At 46.5% G+C, this 20,656-nt stretch overlaps 1 protein-coding gene across 12 annotated transcripts in view; it reads right to left on the bottom strand.

Annotated features, from left to right (window-relative positions):
• The window catches only part of BOC (BOC cell adhesion associated, oncogene regulated), a 256,300-nt gene that overhangs the window by 17,856 nt on the left and 217,788 nt on the right, over positions 1–20,656 (bottom strand). For all 12 annotated transcript variants that reach the window (XM_038003333.2, XM_073009727.1, XM_038003341.2 and 9 more), the window contains 3 exons: positions 19,500–19,677; positions 18,563–18,841; positions 1,000–1,146 (listed from right to left, as the gene is read on the bottom strand). In XM_038003333.2, coding sequence (XP_037859261.2) covers positions 1,000–1,146; positions 18,563–18,841; positions 19,500–19,596 — 523 coding nt within the window. In that variant the 5' untranslated portion in view covers positions 19,597–19,677. The remainder of the gene's footprint in view (positions 1–999; positions 1,147–18,562; positions 18,842–19,499; positions 19,678–20,656) is intronic.

Here is a 20,656-nt window from a genome sequence, read left to right as displayed (position 1 = left end):
AAAGGTATACATTTTGAGCTGTGGTGTCAGGTCAAGTAAGGTCTACTTGGCCTCGAGTACAGGGTCAGTTGTGAAAAGAGGCTGGCTTTGACTTCAGGGACAACCTCTTCCCCTCTGGCATTCTGTGGACCAAGTCTTGGCTTCTCTGGACCTGCTGCCATGTCTGTCCACAGTGGCTTGAGGAGGGAGCTGTGACAGCTGAGATAACTGCATTTACTATGCAAACAGGGAGAGGAAAAAATGAAGTCCACTGCAAAGACTGCTCTGCTGCATGGGGAAGAGCTCCACCTCCTGCCAGGGAACCCTGGGGCTCCATGAATGGGCTTATTAGGCAGCCGTCCTGTGTGTGCCGGGAGGCACAGAGCTTCCACAGGCAGCATGCAGAAGCACGTGCTGAGAGCCTGGATGGAACAGCAGCATCTCAGTCATCATCTTCTGGGGCCTGAAAGGATAAAGAAATTCCTCATGCTAAGACAGAGGACTTCCATAATGGAAGCCACCCGCTTTGGGACCCTACAGGACTAAATATCAAGAAAGAAGACATGACCAAGTATGGTGGCTCAAGCCTGTAATTCCAGCCAAAGCGGGAGGATTGCTTGAGCTCAGGAGTTCTAGACCAGCCTGGGCAACATAGTGAGACTCTGTTTCTATAACAAATAAAAATAAAGTTAGCCAAGCATGGTGGCATGTGCCTGTAGTTCTAGCTACTCAGAGGGTTGAGGAAGGAGGATCTCTTGAGCCCTGGTGATGGAGGCTGCAGTGAGCTCTGATTGTACCACTGCACTCCAGCTTGAGTGACCTAACAGGATCCTGTCTCTTAAAAGGAAAAAAAAAAAAGGCAGGAGGACAGCTGGCCAGCATGAGGACAGGGCTGCTGGCATGTTGAAGGGGGTTTGTGAGGCAGCCGCAGCTGCCCTAGCTTTGTTGAGCAGCGAGCGGTTGGAGAAGGCCAGCTTCCCTTCTGGCCTCAGCCTTGGCCTCTGGGTTCCTGCCACTCACCTCTGGAGGCCTCCAGCCACTCTTGTTTGACGCTGTACCGGACCTGGGCTTTGGGGTGGCTCTCAGGCAGGTGGCAGGCAATGACTGCTGTGTTTCCCTCATCCACTTCAATCACGTGCTGCACGTCTAACTTGAAGTCCTCGAGATCTGTGAAGAAAACGGAAGGTGCTGGCTGGAGGAGAGCAGAGCAAAAATGTGACATTTCAGGGTGGGCTTGTGCCTTGGTGTTGTCAGTCATGACAAAGCCCACACCTGGGGGATATCAGGGGATCCTCCAAGTTCTTCCTCCAGCCCCTTGTTGTCTACACGAGTTTGTAAGAATGTGGGGCCCTCATCACTGATGGGGTTCACTTTGTATATACAAGTTGGGGGAAGGTGCAGAGAGAATCCCATCAAGCAGTGCCTCTGGCTCAGACCATCTGTTACACTGAGATGTGGGGGCAAGTTGGCTCTGCTTATCCACCCCAGAAATGGGGTGGGTCAAGGTACAAATGTCCTAGCAGAGCTGTCAGAAGGCTAAGCTAACAGAGATGGAAGAGAACAATAAAAGAGAATGCTGATGTCTTTTCTCCAAGCTGATTAAGAACAGCCTTCCCAGGTTCTCCTCAGGCATCCACGATGACAAGCGATAGGCCTGAGACTGCACTTCATGGATGGCCATGGTTGTAACCAGAAGGCTGATTCTTGCTGCTCAGGAGCCACACCCCACATCACAGAGGATCCTTCCTTGGGGCTGGGGAAAGGACTCTGGATACCCTAAGGGTTTTCTAAGGCAAAGAGGAATCTGCCAGGACAACAGGCAGCACCCCAGGGTGGCTTAATGGCAGTGGACTGCAGAGGAGCCAGGGTCCTGACATGAGGCTGTGGTCTCTGGCAGCCCCAGGGCCATCTCTCCTGGCTTGCCACCACGGGATCTAAACTGGGAGAGGATGGAGATCCATCTAGAATAAGAGCAGAATGTTTCCCAAGCAATTCAAGAGTCCAAACAACAAATCTCTCTTTGTATGAGCCAAATCACTGATGTTGCTGAGTAAAACAGGGACCACTTGCACAACAAAACTGCATGCATTCCAAGTTGGAAATCTGGTTTTCAGGATTATAGCTGAATTTAAGAGGAGAAATAAAACTAATGGAGTATAAGACAGATGGAAATATTTTACCCAGACACTCTCTTCCTAAAGGTACTCAGAAAGCCCTGGAGGCACCTTCTCCGAATGCTGGCCACACCAAATTCTGCTCAGCTCCCGGGACTGATAGCATCGGGGCTGACTACAATTTCACTGCAAGACCACACCTGCCTCTGCTGTTGTTTCCACTGGAGACCCAGAGAGGGCTGGAATCAGGTTTCTCACAGAAGACAAGAGATAATTACCAAAAACAAACTGGTGTCACCCTAGGAGTGCCTGGTGATTAAGGTATTCAGTGAGGTCAGGAGGCTTCCCACGTAATGGAACTTCCCAGCAGCTCTTAGTCAATTCAAACCAACACAGGGGAGGAAAAGGATTTTGTTTCTGTGAAAGGATTGATGTCCCTTTGATTACAATATTAGACTGTGAACTCTTTGGGGCATGGACCGAGTTTTGTTCCTGTCTGTGTCCCCTGAACCTAACCCAGGTCCTGGCCCAAGAACACACTTGGCAAGTGTTGAATGAATAAATGAATGAATGTTAATGAATGAATGAATGAATGAGTATCTTGGAAGCTGAGCCCCACAAGTTAGGTACAAGATGCCCATTATGCTGCCTAGAAACTCAAATTCATAAAGTTGGTCTACATTTTGAAGAAACGGACAAGAGCCTAGCACAATGAATGTTCTATGAACATTATATCTAAGTGTGGCCAGTGGAAGTTATTTTGCAAATAGAATGTTTCTTGAGAGGTTATGCGGGATCTGAAGAAAGAAGTGAAATAGGTCTAATAAATGTGCTATAAGAAATACATGACATTCAAGGAGTGATGTGGTGGAAACAGTGATAGGATGGACATTCCATTCTCCATGATGTGCTTATTTCACACTGCGTACCTGTATCCAAACATCTCATGTACCTGATAAATATACACACACACTATGTACCCACAGGAAAAAAAAAACTTAAAAAAAAATCAGGGATTGGTTGTCTGATTCCCTTCTGTTGCCCCATTTCACTTTCCAGGTTGAACAAGCATGATGCCTGCGGGTCAAGGTGAGATCTCTCAGATTCCTTCCTATGGGTAAGTGTAGGGCCTCCTGGGCTTTTAAATAATGATTTCAAAATTATTTAATGGTATGTGTGTGTGATATCTGACCCTAACTAAATTATAAATTCCTGGTGGGAAGCCTATTAATTTTTCACTCTTCACCCCAACCCCAAGCTCTATTGCATAGTACTGAGGACACAGCAAATGCTTTCTAAATCCTTGCTAAATAAATACAGTTTGGAAGTTTGAGCTCAAGGCCAGCTTGATGGGTGCGCAACCTGCCCCTGCACTTGATGGGGCTAACACTTGGTTTAATGCTCTGCTTTCACCATCTTAAAATTCTTAATAATGCTTGAATGAGGGACCCTACATTTTCATTTTGCATTTGGTCCCACAAATTATTTAGCCCAGTCCTGGCTGAGCCTCTCAGCCAAGATAGCTAATGAGTTTCCTCTCAGAGAGGAGGAAGGTTTGGACTATGGGAAAGGAATTGCTTGAGCTCAACATGTTCTTGCTAAATATTGGTAACTGTGTTTTCCGAAAGCAATTCACTTAAAAAATGCAAAGGCCTTAATCCTCCTTCAGGCCAGTGCGCCCTGTACCTGCCAAGTCGGAGGCTCCCCACAAAGCGAGCTGTGAGTGATTGTGAGCTTAGGGGCATCTGGAAAATTCCTCAGGCGCTGTGAAGCATTCTCCTCCATGGTCGAATAAATCCCAAACTACTCCACCAATAGGTTTTTGTTTTTTCCTCCTCCTTTTCTTCACCTCATTCCAAGGATATTTGCCTTAAGCAAAGAATATACTTAAACCTAGCAGATCATTTTCCAAGAAAGATGTAAGCAACTGAAAGGAGTTTGGCACCAGGACGCCATCTCCGTCTTCACGGCCCCAGGCTCCTGCCCGTTGTAATTGAGGGCTTATCCAGGCACGGAGGGAGCATGTACTCTGCCAGGAACCCACCTCAGCAACACAGTGGTAGAAAACACTGGCCCCCACCTCAGCAACACAGTGGTAGAAAACACTGGCCCTTTTAATCCCCTCTTGGCTCCTGCTGCACCCTCTTGACAGCTGCTCAGCTGGAGACAGAAGGCTGTGCAGTGGGGGAGCATGAAGCTGGGCACTGGTCAGCCATGCGGCCAGACAGCCCCTCTGTTCTGATGCCAACATGTGCACAACAGCCTGTGCAGGCAGGACTGAGGGCACCCCAGCTGGACATCCAGTTCCCCACAAGCGGCGACTGGCAGGCGAGCCTTCCTGGCTTCAAAACAAATAAGCAGCAGTTTGGTTCTTGGCCCTGTCCGTCCTACCCCCATCCCCGCTCCCCCCGTGCCTCCTAAGCTTGAGCCTTAGCTTAAAACACTCCCAATTTGGCTGCTCGAGTAAAACTTGAGTTTCACTAAGGGATCAAAGGCAGAATAATGAAGTGATGAATGATCTGAAAATCAGAGGACTCCCTTTTTCTAGTGTTTTTGGACAGGAAGGGGGGCCAGGGAGGGGTGGGGAGTTCATGATCAATAAGAGCCTAATCAGCCATCAGACGGGGCAGATGCAGAGAGGAGCTCTAGCTGGCGCATATGAAGGAAACCAGCCTGTTCCCAGGCCCCTTTGTCTGCAAAGCCGGTTTCCTGGCTGAGTCCCTAGGCTGCTCAGTGTGCTTCACTGGAAATAAGGGACAGGCCCTTCAATTACAAATGGGGTTAGCAGGCCTCCGCTGCAAAAAGATGGATCAGGTTTCATGGAGAAATGGTTTGACAGGACACCTGCCCTTGCCTGTTGGCTGGTGTGTTTGAGAAATCCATTAGAGGAATGTTTTTGCAGCTTTAATCCTCTTACCTTCCCTCCCCTCACACCCTTATTTCGCATCTTCTCTTTGTGCATTTTCCAGCTACTTCATTAACTTGTCCACATTAATCAAAGGCTAGTAGGCCCATTCTTGTTTCTCAGCTCCCAACAGGTCAGAAGTCCTGGTCTCTGGGGCCATCTCTGAATTTACTGACCTTATTTACTTGTCACAGAACTTTGTGATTTCTGAGAAAGCCTATGATATTTTGGGCTCCATATAGACCCCGGCCCAGTTCCTTCCTTCTGGGAGCTCAGTTTCCAAAGGGAAGATGTACACTCTGATACATCACTTCTGTATGATCTCTGAACACAGAGGTTACAGGGATGTGTTCGAACACACATCATGTGATGTACTCTGTGCTTTCTCTTCACATTCAAAGGGCGCTTCAGGCACAGAACCTTTTGGGCTATGGGAAAAACAGAAAGCAAATTAAAGACTGTCAAAGGTACATGGATGTGGCTGCCATCAGCAGGATCACATGTGAAACTGCAAACTGGCACATCTTATCTTGATTGTCTCTTGAATTTCTTTCTCACCACCTTCTAGTATCTTTCCTTTATTAATAAAAGGTTCGACAGAGCTATGAATTCAATTACAACATTTGGTGTGTGTTCATGCATTCTCATAACACAAATTGTCAAATATTAATTGTAAGCTTATCCCCCAATTTTCATGGACTTTACGTGTCCAAATACAGGATGTGTTGGGCCTCAGTTAAATGCCCCAGGTCTAAGCCATAAACCTAACAATCACTTCCAAGGGAGTTCTTCATTCAGTCTTCTCCTGTATCCTCCTTTAAGCTGCAAATCGAAGTTCGATTCTGTTTGAAGTAAGAAGAGAAGTAAGATGCCACCATCCGCTGGATGCTGCATGGAGTTACCAATATCCCCATATCCATGAGCTCTGCTGAACACTTAAAGAAATTTTGGCCTTCTACCCATGCGGGTACTTCTCACATACAGTCCTGTCCTACCCTCCGCCTGTTCCTGGGGATCACAGGGCAAGCCTGCACTCCTCTACAGAGGTCTGGATGGGATCCACCAGGTCACGGGGCACCGCATGGGGCTCACGTGGCAATGCTGCCAGGATGGCTTAGCAGCCTCAGGACCACCGACAGGTTTCTGGGCTGATGGATAATTCTATTCCCCAACTGTCACAACCTGCAAGCCTCAACTTGTCCCTGCAGCAGCTTACTGTGCCTGTGGCTAATGCTACAAAGCACAAAGGATTCTGCCCTAATGGAGCACTACTCAGTGGCATGCTGATCCTTTGGTCCTTCCCTGCACCTCAGTCCCTTTTTGAGAGACACCCAAGGTGCAGGAGATGTAAAGTTACTAAGAGTTTTCTCTGACCTGGCTCATGGCTATCAGAGAGACTTGGCTGTAGAGTCTGAGAAGACAAAGCGTCCTTGACACTCCTCACTATGTTGCCTCTGGCCAATATGGGGGCTCTCCTGTGTCCCAAACTGCTTCATTGATGGACAAAGAGTCCCAACACAATTCTCGACCCCCAAGTCATTTGAGGAACCATGGCTTGGCATGACCCCAAGGTTATTCCTCTGAAATAAAATGATCTGCAAGTGAAAAGCCACGGCAGTTATCTGCTGAGGATGTGGGACAACTACAGAAGCAGAGGAAAGGCTGGAGCCTCATGGTGCTCTCATGAGGTCAGAAAGCCTGGCACCCGGTGAGTGGCTGGAGTTTACTGTGGGCTGGGCAGGCATCTCAGAAGCCATGCATTTGGGGTAGTGAATAAGTCTTTCAGCCCTGGCACATAGACCCCTGCAGCCCACAAAGCGGGACAAAACCAGCATTTGGTAAAATACCATCCCTCCAGTCATCATCGAGTCATTCATTTAGCAAGCCAGGTGCTGCAGAATTGTCTGTTATGCCAAGCACTGCAGAAAATACAAAGAAGCAAAGACATAGCTCCTAACCACAGGGAGCTTTCAATCACATAGACAAGGCAGGACACAATAATTCAGAAGTGTGGTGTTCTCCAGCGTAGTCCTCACCACCTCCACCAGCACTCCAGCCTAAGTCAACACCGTGACCTACAGAGACACTTAGAAACATGGCTGGCAGAGTGAGTACTGCTCCTCCCTTTGCAGGCAGGGAGACTGGATAAATATGTTTGCTCTCTTTGGGATTTTTTTCTGCCTGTCCAATTGCACAAATAATTTTGGCTCCCAAGCTCTCTCCTGACAACCATGGAAACATGACATGAAATTTCTCAAACACACTTTCTGATGAAAGCAAGGCATGCTCTTTTGTATTTAAAGAAAACAGTTTCCATGGGGAGGAGGAAGAAGAAGAAGAAAAACCAAACCTTTGTAGATGCCAAACACATTAGTTGCTAAATCTTGTTTCTGTCTTTTCCTGTCAGTTGAGAGTTGAGGTGGGATTTACACCCAGATTTGAGCAGTGAAAGAAAGCTGAGATTGGAGAAGAGATGAAAGAGACTGGGGGATGAGGGCTGAAAATCAAAGTCAAGACAGGAGAGAGAAATCTGGGGGTGGGCAGGAGGGGAAAGCAGAAGGGAGGAGTGGGAGAGGAAGCAGGAGAGAGACTAAAAAGAACCTATTTTGCAATGTCATTAAATGATTTGCAATGAATTGGCCCAAGGCTTCAGGAATTTCTTGGCTTGAACCAATTAAAAATATTTTATTTTTAAAAAAGACATAAGAGAACAAGAAATGCGATTAATCCTCAAAGACAAGTCAAGGATGGAGCCATGTCTCCACTGGGTCTGGCAGCCAGATGAACACAGAAGATGTCTGGTCTGTAGACCATCTCATCTATCCGACTTCAGGGCTGCTCTGAGGTAGGGCTGGTTAGCAGAACTGGGGAGTTTCTTTTGGACTAGATGAAGGAATGAAATAGTTAGAAAAAAAGTATACTGAAGAAAGAGAAGGAAAAAAAGATTTACTTGCCAGCAACCCACATCACACATATTTCTCTGATCAACCAAATATAAACTATAAACTTAGCAGTGGGAAAATTAATGTGAGTCCTGGTGGTCTGGACTCATCATAGCCAGAGCTGGATCCTGGCACAGCCTTTGGAAGGGCTGGCGGCCTGTGCAGGAAGTGAGGGAGGAGAGAAAGCGGAGGCTGAGGAGCTCAGAGAGAGAATGGGGATGGCCCTTTGGGGTGGCCCTGAGGAACAGAACACCAGGTAGGAGACACAGGGCAGTGAGGCCTGCTTTTTCTTCCCACACACCTGGGAACTGCATACTCCCATCAGCCTCGGTGGCACCAATCCCATCCACCCACTCCGAGCTGCCCCTTGAGGTATATGTGAGGACAGTGGTCTCCAACCTTTGTGGCATCAGGGACCAGTTTCATGGAAGACAATTTTTCCATGGACTAGGGGTGGGGAGACTGGGGGGGATGGTTTTGAGATAAAACTGTTCCACCTGAAATCATCAGACATTAGTTAGATTCTCATAAGGGGCATGCAACCGCCCCTCACATGCACAGTTCACAGTAGGGTTCACCATTAGAGGGTGAACCCTATTCTATTGAACTGCGAAACCTATTTATTCTATTCTATTCTATTCTATTCTATTCTATTCTATTCTATTCTAATAGAATCCAATGCCACTGCTGATCTGACAGGAGGTGCTGTTCAGATGGTAATGCTTGCTGGTCCACCGCACACCTCCTGCTGTGCGACCTGGTTCCTAATAGGCCATGGACCAGTACTGGTCTGCTGCCTGGGGACCCCTGTGTTAGGTCATGGAGCCAAATTCACTGGCATCTCCCTGAGGTTCCAGAGTTTCCTCCAAACATCTCAGTTTCTTTCAAATGCTGTTTTATGCTTCTAACATTTACCAATTTTTCTAGACCTTTCTTGAATCCATTTGTATCTTTAATCTCTTTGTATCCTGAGTTCCTGCTTTATCCTTTCTTATATACTTCTTGAAAACTTTTAATATATCAGAATTTGAAAAGGAAATTCAGAAATTGTTAATTTACCCTTTGTATGCCCTTTTTGGTCTTCTAGACCTCAGACATGTTTTATCTGGGAGTCTTCCTCTTTCATGATATTCACAGAAGGCCTGTGGTGTGCCAGGGCCCATAGACAGCACTGTGGTCACAGTTCCTACCCTCCAGGTAGACAGACAAGAAAGGGCTGTAGAAGCAAACCCAAGGCACTAAGGAAACCGGGAAGAGAACCTACTCCAGACTTGGAAGTTGAAGGGGTCACGAAACATTCCTAGAGAAGATACTTGAGTCTTGAAAACTGAGAAGGAATTAGTAACCCAAGGGAGGTGGGAACCTTCTGAGGACGGGGATAGAGAGCAAGATGCTGCCAGCTAAGGGACCACCATTCTGAAAGCTAGGAGAAAGTGCGCGATGGAAGGTGGGCCTGAGGGAAAGGCTGCAAGCACCTCGCTATTAATCACAATCCTCCCTATGGAAAAGAAACGCTGCTTTTACTTCAGCAAGTTTTTTCCTTTTGTTTACATTTTTTCTCATTATGAAGTGATCATCCTTTAATCTGGATGTGAACACTACGTCTAATTAGCAGGACGGACTCACTGTTCTATAGAGCTCAAGATTATTACCAGACACCAAAAATGGCTGAAAGTCTAAAAACAAAGTCAAAGTAGAAATTGCTCAACTTTTCCACACACACACGAGAAACAGGGGATGCTGAGGTGTGAAGTGGTTTTTAAAAAACGAGGGAACCGAGGACTCATTTGCTCTCTTGGTTTTCTTTTTTGCTTTAAAGGAACCATCTTGCACCATGCTCCTTAAAGGAGTCCAGTGATTTCAAGCCGGCAAATCAATCTTTCTCTTGGCTTCTGGTGCAAAAGGCTCCTCACACTGTGTTTTGGCTCACTGAATCAATATACTACATGCCCCTTCCCTTTTCTCTTAGCTTAGAAAATGAACTCAGGATTGTATTTAAGCATTTGCCTGTGAATGCAAAGAATGAATTGAGGACAAGGGTGGAGTGGGTTAAGAGTCCTTAAGGGTGTCCTTGGTAGAAGATGCACTATGAACTTGAGGTCTATTTGGTAAATAGTGACCTCTGATAAATATAGAATGGGATCCCTGGCTGTTTGGGACAGACATTTGCTGCCAAGATGCTCTGAGCAGAACTTACACCACGGATCTGTCTGGGTACTTGCACCAGGGCTAATAGGATTAGAGTGGCCAACGCCATTTGAAGATTTCACCAGAATATCAGGGACAATTCTTGTGAGCTATGAATTTCTGCCTGCATCCAGTAGAAAACAGAAAGCATTGATGAAACTTTGTCCTAAAGCTATAGGGTATTCCTTGTTCATTTCCTATTAAGATGCTCAAGTTGCTCAGCACCTTTTGAATCTCAGCCATCTTTCAGTCATTTTCTTGCCCAGCTGGCAAAGTAAAATATACATAACTTATGGTATGGAACAACTAAATTTCAAGCTCAAGCTGGCTCTCCTTTTCCAACTCCATCCCCCTGTGTGGAGCTGTCTCTCTGGTTCTCCCAGCCAAGGCAGGCTCACACTCCTCTCCAGCTGCACATCTCCTTCCCCTCCTGGGGCGGCTTAGGAAGCCACCTGTGTTTTCTTTCCCTCCAACCCTTCTTCTCACTGCCATCCCTTCATCCCAAAGCAAAAAGCTGTACAGGATTCCCTGACGCCCAAGCCAACACACAAATGTTTTTCCAATTTGGAGCAAATGGCTCCTCCTGTTTTGTCAGGGAGTCACTGGCCAACTGAACCAGACGGGGGTGGAAGTGGGGAGTACCGGAGAAAACACTCTGAAGCTTCTTTCTTAATCAGAAAGTGTTCATACCCAAAGAGAAAAGAGATGAGGAACAGTGAGAAATGGGGTGAGCGGCAAACAAGATGGAGAGAGAGAGAGACAATCACCTGGTGGCTAGATTAAGAATTCATTTATAGTCCCAGCTACTCCGGAGGCTGAGGCAGGAGAACGGCGTGAACCCGGGAGGCGGAGCTTGCAGTGAGCTGAGATCCGGCCACTGCACTCCAGCCTGGGCGACAGAGCGAGACTCCGTCTCAAAAAAAAAAAAAAAAAAAAAAGAATTCGATTGAGTTCACCATGGAAATATCTCACTATGGAAATAAAACTTTCTATGGCAGTATGGGTGCCATCCCAGAAACGGAACGGGGCCTCGGTCTGAATACGCAATGTTAAGAGCTGAATTTGGTTGTTAAAGGTCTGAGAAAGGTATGTGAGGACTCAGAAATTAAAAATCAAGGTTGTCGTGTACACATTCTTCAAGGCTCACCTCCTGAGTCTTCCGCAATCCCCTGAAATGGAAATGAATCCTTGCTAGCCTGCAAGCGCCCATTAAAATCTGTTCACATCTCTGTCAGGCAACTCACTGGGCTGCCTTGCTTTATGACTAATGTGTTAACAAAGTCCACCTTCTCCATGAGACTGAGAGATGTTCAATGGCCAGGACCAGATCTTACTGTGCCCTGTTAGAAATTCTAAATACTTCCCAATTCTTAGGGCACCAACGTCCAAAACATCCAAATATAGGAGTCAGCACTGGAGAATGAGTGCTTTGCTGTTTTTCAAGTGGGACTCACGAACTTTGGTCTTGTCTTATTTAACAGAAGCCTTTAGAAATAGAATGCATTAAGTTGGAAGGTACTGAGGACAAAATTAAACTAAAGACGTAGTTGTTAATTGGAGTAAGAAAATATATTCTGGGAAGAAAATTACAGTGATTGTTGGAAATGAAAGACGAATTCTTTTTATTGATTGAGTTCTTGCTTGCTTGTTTCTTCTCTCATCCTCCCCACCCTTACACTTCTAGAGGAGTTGAGAAAAAAAAACCTTGAAAAAACATCAAGATATAGGTTTTACATATATATTTAAAAATCAAGACTAGGGGAAAATTAGGAAAGGATGGTCTTAATAAGATTGCCCAAATTAAACTACAATTTTGCTCTGAGACACCTGTGGCCAAAGAGAATCCAAACAATATGCCTCTGACAAGGTGAGAGGGCTTCATGAAGCTGTTTTTGCAACCAGTGAATGCATCTCTGGTAGGGGCTGGGGCAACAGGGTCTCTGTATCTGCATCCTCCAAAGGCGCAGCTCCACCCAAGGCTGAAATGCAAAGCATCCTGAGGTTTGGATGGAGTTCATGGCTCCATAAAGTTAAGGCATAGCCATTGTCCTGGCAGTGTGGAAACATCTCTGTCTAAAGGTGCCATTAATGATTCTGGGAACTGGACTTAGGTAGAAACTAATTTCTTCACATTGCCTCCAAAGAGACATATTCCAAAAGAACTCCAGGCAGGTGGTGTATTTCAGGTGGACAGTAGGGGACTGTGATGGCTAATTTCATGTGTCAACTTTGCTAGAAAATCTTTTACTTTGAGTAAAATAATTACCCTCCTTAATGGGGATAGGCCTCATTTGATCATTGAGAGTATTAATAGCAAAGACATGTTTTCCAGAGAAGAAGACAACACAGAAAACATGCCTGAGTTTCCTGCTTTTACCCTCAAGACTGCAATATCAATTCTTACCTGAATCTACAGCGTGCATGAACTAATTCTTTAAAACAAATCTTTGTATAATATATAATTATACATATACAAAATTAAATATATTACACATATGTACATGTATTATATATATACATATATACATATGTGTGTGTGTGTGTATATATATATTATTGGGTCTGCTTCTCTGGAGAACCCTAATACAGAGATAAAGGAAGCTAGAAACATTTTAAGAAAGAAATGTCTACGGTGGTCCTTAATGGACTATGGACTATTCTAGTTCACAGTCAGAACCTAGACGACCTTAGTGAAGTGTGTGATGGGAATTAGAGAGTAGGGGAGCTGAGCAAAGAGACATAGCTTCTGTTTGTAGAATTCACCATGCCGAAGGCCAGGGTCAGTCCAGCCTGTCAGTGCAAAACACCAGCTGTCTGTATGGGGCAACAGCTGAGTGGGCAGCAGAGAACCCACAGGAGCGTCAGTGAGCAGCTCTGTAGGCTACACTGACAATGCACCGTGACACGGTGGCTGCTCTTGAAGGCGGCTGGGGGTGGGAATCTGAGTTAGAGAACACATGTATATAAGGAACTAAGAAAGTCACAGGACATGGGTTAGCTCTCTCTTTATAAGAAGCCAGCCCTCTATTGGTTCTGCTTATGACTGGAAGCTCTGCCACCCTCTGGACTGTCTTCCTAAGAGTCACTCCCAGAATGGAGCTGGGCAGCACAGGACTGGACGCAGGCTTCAGAGCCTCCAGAAAGGAGACACTCCAGAAATTTCTGACAACTACTTGGGCAAACAAATAAAGCCTGGGATTTCTAAAATGCTCTCAAATACTAATATCATACATTCTCCCATTTAGCCTCAAAAAACCCATGAGACTGGTGATGTAATTATTGTGTTCATTTCACAGCTGTGGCAGTCCAAAGACCAAGTGATTTGCTGAAAGTCATGGAGCACTTAAGTGGCAGAGCTAAGGCTTAAACCCAGAATTTAAAACTTTTTTTTAGCTTCTTGTTTTTTCCACTATACCAGTTTGGCTCTTCATTTTATTTGTGGGTTAAATTAAATTACGGTAACAAACAGTCCCTGGTGACTTCGGACATTTTCTCAAAGTCAGAGAGTCATGAGGATGAGTGGCGAGGGGGACTCCTTCCTTTCTTGTCAGCCACCTCACCTGTTGATCTCTGATGCCAGAGACAGGGTCATTCAGGAGTATATGCCTGGCCTTGGCACTAGGAGGCCTTAAGGAGTGGTGACCGATCTGTTCACAGTTACACCAGCTGCAACTTAAGACTTCACATTAACTTGAGGACTAAAATTCCGAAGTTGAGAATTATAGGTAGCTACCTAGTTACCACCTGTTTTATTTCCAGCTACCAGTGGGACCTAGGGATGATGGGAGAATAAAATTATCAAAAAATTTTAAAAGTTAAAAATAAAGAATTATCAATGGTTGACTGTTAGAAGTAAGGGATTGAGAACAGCTTCCCCATTGCCAGCTCTGATGAGTTGGTTCGGACTCCTTGCCATGCTGTGTTGAGAACAGGCCTGAGGTGGAACTCAGGGTCCAGTATGAAGGAGTGGAGTGCTCCCTGGCAGGTGGTAGGGTCTGCTGTTGGTTCAGGAGTGGAGCTGAGCTGTGTAGAGCGGTTGGCTGCCTGCTGTGAGGCTTGTGAAAAGGGAAAGGGAAGTGAAAGGAAGGAGTTCAAAGTTAAAAGTATTTCAAAAACCAAGAATTAGACAAGATGATCTGAAGCAGGGCATTAGTAGCAAGAGAGATTTATTTTTAAAAAAAGTTTAGGAGAAATAGGAAATAAAAAACCCTTCACAGAGGAGAGTGAGATGGGCATCTCCACAGAGCATGCAGCAGCCATTACCCACATGGCCAGGACAACCCGGGGTGGAGGGAGGGAGAGAGCGAAGGTGAGACTCCTCAGGTGATTCAACTTCTGACTTCATTTTACTGAAAATCAAAAGATGATGTCACCTGGTCAGGGTGAAGTACAAGTGCACCCTCCAGCTCCCAACACTGGACCAGAAAATTATTCTGCTAGAGGCCTCCTCCCCAACCCTGAATCCTCCAGCCTGGTCCTAGGCCCCATGACCTATAGCTCCCAGTGATTTCTAGAGGCTGGATGCAGGAGGCAGCATCTTGCCAGGCAGGCCAGACAGCAACTGCTTTGTGCGAAGATGAACATGAGAAAGCATGGAGAAGAGGCCAGAGGAAAAGGAAGCCTACCATGCTGAGTGTGTGTGGGTGTGCATGCGTGTGCACCGGCAAGCTGCTGCCCAGTCTTTCCTCTAAATGCAGACCGTGCCTTCGGTAATCCCGTCTACCACTTGGCCTCCCTCATACATCAGCCAACCAGCAAAACACAGCCCCTATTCTGCTCAGGAATGTGCTTTCAGAAACTTAATCTACTGCTGCATCTGGGCCAGATCCCCCAATGGCATTAACCCAAAGACAGCACCCCTTTCACTTGCCCCCACCCGCCTGCCTGCCACCTCGTCGCTGCCTCCTGCAAGCTTTGCAGTTCCACTCCACCAACTCCCTCTTTTCCATGACACAGCCCCCCATGCCTGCTCTCTCAACTTTCAGCACTTCTTCTTTCTAGTCAGGCCCAAACATTTCGCCTTCTGATTCATGTCTAAATGACAAGCCAATAGTTCTTGGCTTTCAAATAAGCCCAGCTCGGCTTCTGCACAAGCCCCTTCTTCTCTCACTGTGCCTTCTTGGGTTGCAACCAAACACTTCCCTTTGTCCTTTCTGCCAACCACAGATCCCCTCAAGCACCAGAGAAAGAAGCGGCCAGGAATATTCTTAAAATGAAGGCTAATAAATTGTCTCTCCTCACACAGATACACCTTGAAGCAGAAGAAGGGCTCCAAGATAAATCTTCCACTCTCCAATTCTCCCTCTCCCAAACAATAAAAGGTTCAGCCTGGCTCCTAATTAGGCCAAATGAATGGTTATAGTCTTGAGTCTCCACAGCCTTGTGCTGCCCATTTGCAGATAAAACCTCCCTGTTGGATGAGCAGTGTTGCTCTTTAAGGGCACACGCGTTGCTAAAAGGCACATCTCATTTGTAATAATCAACAACTGGAAGCGCCCTAATTGCCCAGCAACAGGAACAGGGTAGAATTCTGGTAGATGTTCTAGGACCAGTAGTAATTACGATCATAAGAACTGACGGGGGCTGGGAGGGTGGATTAACTAGGAAGGGGGATGAGGGGATGTAGGGGATGGTTACATGGATGGACATACATGAAAAATGTATCAGTTGTATCAGTTGTTCACTTAAGATTAGTACACTTTGTGTACTTTACTGTATGCATTTTATTTATTTGTTTTTTTGGAAACACGTCACATTTGTAAGAGGGTTGCTCACCCCAGCCTTGGCCTCTTGGGCTCAAGCAGTCCTCCCACCTCCGAGACAGCTAGCAATACAAGTGCACGCCACCATGCCTGGCTATTTCTTTTTTTTTTTTTTTTTTTTAATTTTTGTTCCTAGGCTGGTCTCAAAATCCCGACCTCAAATGATCCTCCTGCTTCAGACTCCCAAAGCGCTAGGATTACAGGTGTAAGCCATATTGTAATAATTATCTCTGATCTCTATGTGCCAGGCCTCGTATGCATTTTATACTCAATAAAAAAGTAAACATGATCATATGGCCAATGGAGAATGCTTATCATACAACATCAAGAGAGAGAAAAGAACTTGTATATTTGTTGTATCATCACAATATAAAAACATGAGGAGGGACAAAGACTGGAAAGGCATACTCCAAAATGATAGTGGTGGTTATATGAAGATAGTAGGCTTACGAGAGATTATTTTCTATATATCCCAAACATTCTATAATGCAATTACAATGTGAAAATATGAAAGTGGAGGTGGGAAGGGTACAATGATAGGAAATGTAGTTCTGACCTCAGCCCTTCTTGACTTGATGAGATGACCTACCTCTGCACCATCTACCTTCCTCACCCAAGCCTCAGAGCAGCCCCCGCCCAACAAGCACAGCTGGAAGGGAAGGCCTCCTCCTTCCCTGAGCACTCACAGGCTGTTTCCCAGAGGCCGCGCACTCAGATTCCATGGGTGCTCCTTCTGCCACAAAGAGGAGTGGCTCCATTGTGAGGGGGGGCTCCGAGATGCAGCCCAGTGTCAGCTTGGCTCCTCAGGAAGACAGCTGAGGACACACTCTGCCCTTCCCTCTGAGTAAAGGGCAGGGCTGTTTGACTTTCCCAAGAAAAGAGGAATCCTGGTAGCCTCCATTCCACTGACCCATAGAGTGAAGCTCCTCCAGGGATCTGGGGACCAGAGGGCACATAGGGGCTTTCCTCCATTCTGTTACTGCTTCTCCATCCCTCCCTACCCTCCTCCCGGGACTCAACCTTCACACACTCCAGGGAACCCAGTTGCCTTGGATGGAGGGGCATTTCAAAAGTTTGCTGCCTTAGGTAAGCCCCATGATGCAGCACTGCCAACCTCCTGGAAGTACTCCATCCACAAGGGCGATGATGATGATGATGGCGATGTGGATGCCCAAAGCAGGGCTTTCAGGGATAAGGGGGTGCTGCTGAGTCATGAGGGAACAAGCCCTGGAAATCTTCTCAAAGTTTAAATCCAAATACCATTAAAGTCTCAACAAGTTTCCCTATTTTCTCCACCTCAGGCGCCAGGAAAGGGGCCAAATTGGAGGCAGTTCTTTAAGTTTCCTGGCCGCAGGCTCAGCATATAAGAATGGGTATCAGGGGTGCTCTCCAGCCTTCAGTGGTGTGTTGAATCCATCACGTCTCATGTGCCCATACATACAATGGGTAGAAAATCATAGTATATGTGTTGTGCCTGGAACACAGCACACCAAGTGGCAGTCACATGCAACAGTAGGACGTCTATTTACTCACTTCCATCTAGCCTCATACAGTGGGTCTTCGTAAGGTAGAATAAGTATAATGGCAACTAGAAACACCTATTTTGGTAAGGCTCCTCCTTACCAGCTATGACTTATGTCAAGTCACTTGGCCTTTACTTTGCTCTGTTGAATCTTTATGATACACACTCAAGTAATTTTGTAAAAACTACGCCTTTCACAAGCATAAAAGAAGTAAGAGCGGCCATGAGGACAATCCATCAGTGAGTGCATGGAAATGGAATTTACTGGAATTATTCAGTTGGGAGGGACCTTAGAAGCCACTTGGCCCTTGGTTTCCACATGTTGGTCTGAGGACCTATGTTCTTTGTCACATAATAGGAAAAAATAGCTGTCAGAGATAACACAATTTCTATATCACAAATAGAATGTCTACAGACATAATGATTTTAATAAACTGTCCTATACTGAGCGTAACAACATGAATAAAAGAATGGCAAAACCGGAAAAAGAAAAGGTAGTGTGAAATCTTCTCCTGGCATTTTCCTTGGTCAAAACTGTCACCTCATCTCTTCCTTGTTTCTTTTCTCTGTATCCCTTTATCCCTCTGCCACAGTTTCCTTTTCATTATGTTCTAGTATTTATATTCCAGGCTTTTGGACTATGCTTGCCCCTCACAGAGAGACAGAGGGCCAAGTCTGGGCTGGGTGGGCTCTGTCCACACTACACATGGCCCTGCCCATGTCTCTCCGTGTCCTGTCTCTCCCCTGCTCCTACTGTAACTGTGGTGAGAATGGAGGGAGGGGACTGGAAGGGGCATGGGCAGTTGGGACAGTGCACTTACAGCCACAGATGACCAAGCAGGAAGGCATGGCATGGCCCTGCTCTGGGGCCCAGGGAACAGTTCTGCCATGTCAAGAGCACTGACCAATTCCCCTCTCTGTAGACACTCACTCCAGATACAGCCTCTACTTGGAGTGAGGTTTTCCAAGGGCACAAGGGTCCCCCATGACTGGGCATTACTAGGCAGCTACCAATCTGATTTGACATTTCAGCAGTTAAGGACCATTTTATGCTGAGACTAACAAGAGGCAGCATGGATGGTGGGGGGTTCAGGGTGGGAAGAGACAAGGAGGGACTGCACCATGGCAGGGAGGCAAAGGAGCAGACTCACTGGCTAGTGTCACAGTGGCTGGCACGCTGGCCACAGCCCCCGCAGGCATCCGGGCCACACACTGGTACCGTCCCACAGTGTGGTTGTTAAGGGCAGTGATGACGAGGGTCCCGTGGGTGATAAGGACACCCAGAGCATCATCCGAGCCATTCAGCTCCTTCCCATTCAGGCGCCAGGTTACATTCATCCTTGGGGGCTCCACCACGCAGCCCAGGATCACAGTGCCTCCGGGCTTCTGGACGGTGGATGCAGGCTGGACGGTGACCTGAGGGACCTCGTCTGGAGGAAGAACAGGGATGCAGCAATGAACTGATGCCCCCAAGAAAACAACATCACGTTTTTAGAAGCATTGCACCTAGGAAGTCTTCCAGAAGTGGTCACCAGAGAAGTTGGTCTTTCTCCGACTCTACTGCTCTTGTCCATTTCCCAACCTGCCTTTGTTCCCAGAGAGTAGATGTGGAGTGAGAATGTATTGTAAAGGCAAGAGCTTGGGCTTTGCGTTTGGACAGACCGGAGTCTGATCCCAGTGCCACTACTTCTGAGCCATATGACTCTAGCCTTGTGAAGTGTCAGTTTCTTATCTGTAAAATGAAGCTAATATTGCTTGTCTCACAAGGTTGTCACAAGGTTTGCAAACGATATGTGTAAATTGCCTGCCATGACATTGTACAGTAAGTGCACAACAAAAAGCAGTTATTATTATTACTTCTCCTCCTCTTCCTCTGGTATAGCTTTGAAATGAATCAAATACCAAACTATAACCAATATGATGTTGCTGGGATTATGTCTCATCTTGTATTCTTGTGTTCCTGAAGGCCAGTGGGAATCAAGTGTTCTTTGAAATCCAGGTAAAGAAGGCCTTTTTAAAGAGTTATTGTAGAATGTGGAATGTTTCCATTTGACTTTAAGGGCAGGGAAGGGGAGGGAAAGCACTCACTCAAGTCAGCAAAGCAGCCTGCTGTGGCTAAGAGGAGGCAAGCCAGTGTGACCTCAGGCCTTGTTCCTCTCCACGCCGTCACTGTCCCACGCAGCATGGTGTATCACAAAGGTCTGAAGCCAACGTTCCATAAGCCGCCAGGGTCACACAAAGAGATACTGCCGTCCCCAGCAACACTCTGTTGTAAGAGAGAAAAGGAGAGCAATGGCCATGATGAGGATGCCTGGGGTGCACCTGTGGTGGCCATGGGGCCTGGCTTTGTCCCTTGTTCCCTGTTGGCAACATTCAAAGTAGAGACCTGGTCATGCTGCTGGAAGACCAAAGAACACTATCATGCCATTTCTCATCTAAGAGAAGCTTCTTATAAGTTGCCTTCTTATAAGTTGCCTCCTTGAGCTCTTTCTCTAGCTAGAAGGTGATTTTATTATAGTAAGAATGCTGGAGTTTTGCCCAGTGGATGGACAGCAACAAGGATGGGGGCAGAGGATACAGAGAGGCTGAGGCCTGCAGCCATATCCATGGCACAGGACAGTGACTATCTGGCACAGATGCTAGAACAGATGAGATTATTCTTACCGTTTGCTTGCAAAAGGCCAGCTGGTCACAGCCATGCGCCCTGCCATGTGGTTAGTGCCGACTATTGTGGAACAGCAGTGCCGTGTGTGTGATGCATACTGAATGCCCTTGCAGGGAATGCTACTAAGTGAATGAATCCTAGAGCCTCAGTGACTCATGAAATATTTCCTGGTCTGATTTTCCTCACCCCAGCTCTATGCCTATATCCCTGTAAACTCCCTTTTATTCCTGCAATCACCCTACTCTCCTCAGCTTGTCCGTAACATCTACTCCCACAGGTACAAACACAGCCCAAAGTCATAAGCCAGCCAAGATCCCTCACTTTCTCAGGGCACAGAGCCTTGTTTTCGCTTCACTCACTAGCTCCCACGTCTCTCTGCTCCTGGTGCTAGAAATTTTGAACTTTTCCGTCTCTACAAAATCTGCACTCTTGATTACCCAAGTTGTGTCTCCATCCAGAACAACATTGCTTTGAGGCTCAGACTACACTGCACCTCCAGCCATCTGACAACACACCACAGCTATCAGCCACCCTCTCTGCCTAGAACAGTAGCATCTCCTGTTCTAGAAGGCACAGTTTT

This window comes from Chlorocebus sabaeus, chromosome 22 (assembly GCF_047675955.1).
Source record: "Chlorocebus sabaeus isolate Y175 chromosome 22, mChlSab1.0.hap1, whole genome shotgun sequence".
NCBI lineage: Eukaryota > Metazoa > Chordata > Mammalia > Primates > Cercopithecidae > Chlorocebus > Chlorocebus sabaeus.
The sequence above is the reverse complement of the archived record's forward strand: the minus strand, read 5'-3'. Positions and strand labels throughout refer to the sequence as shown.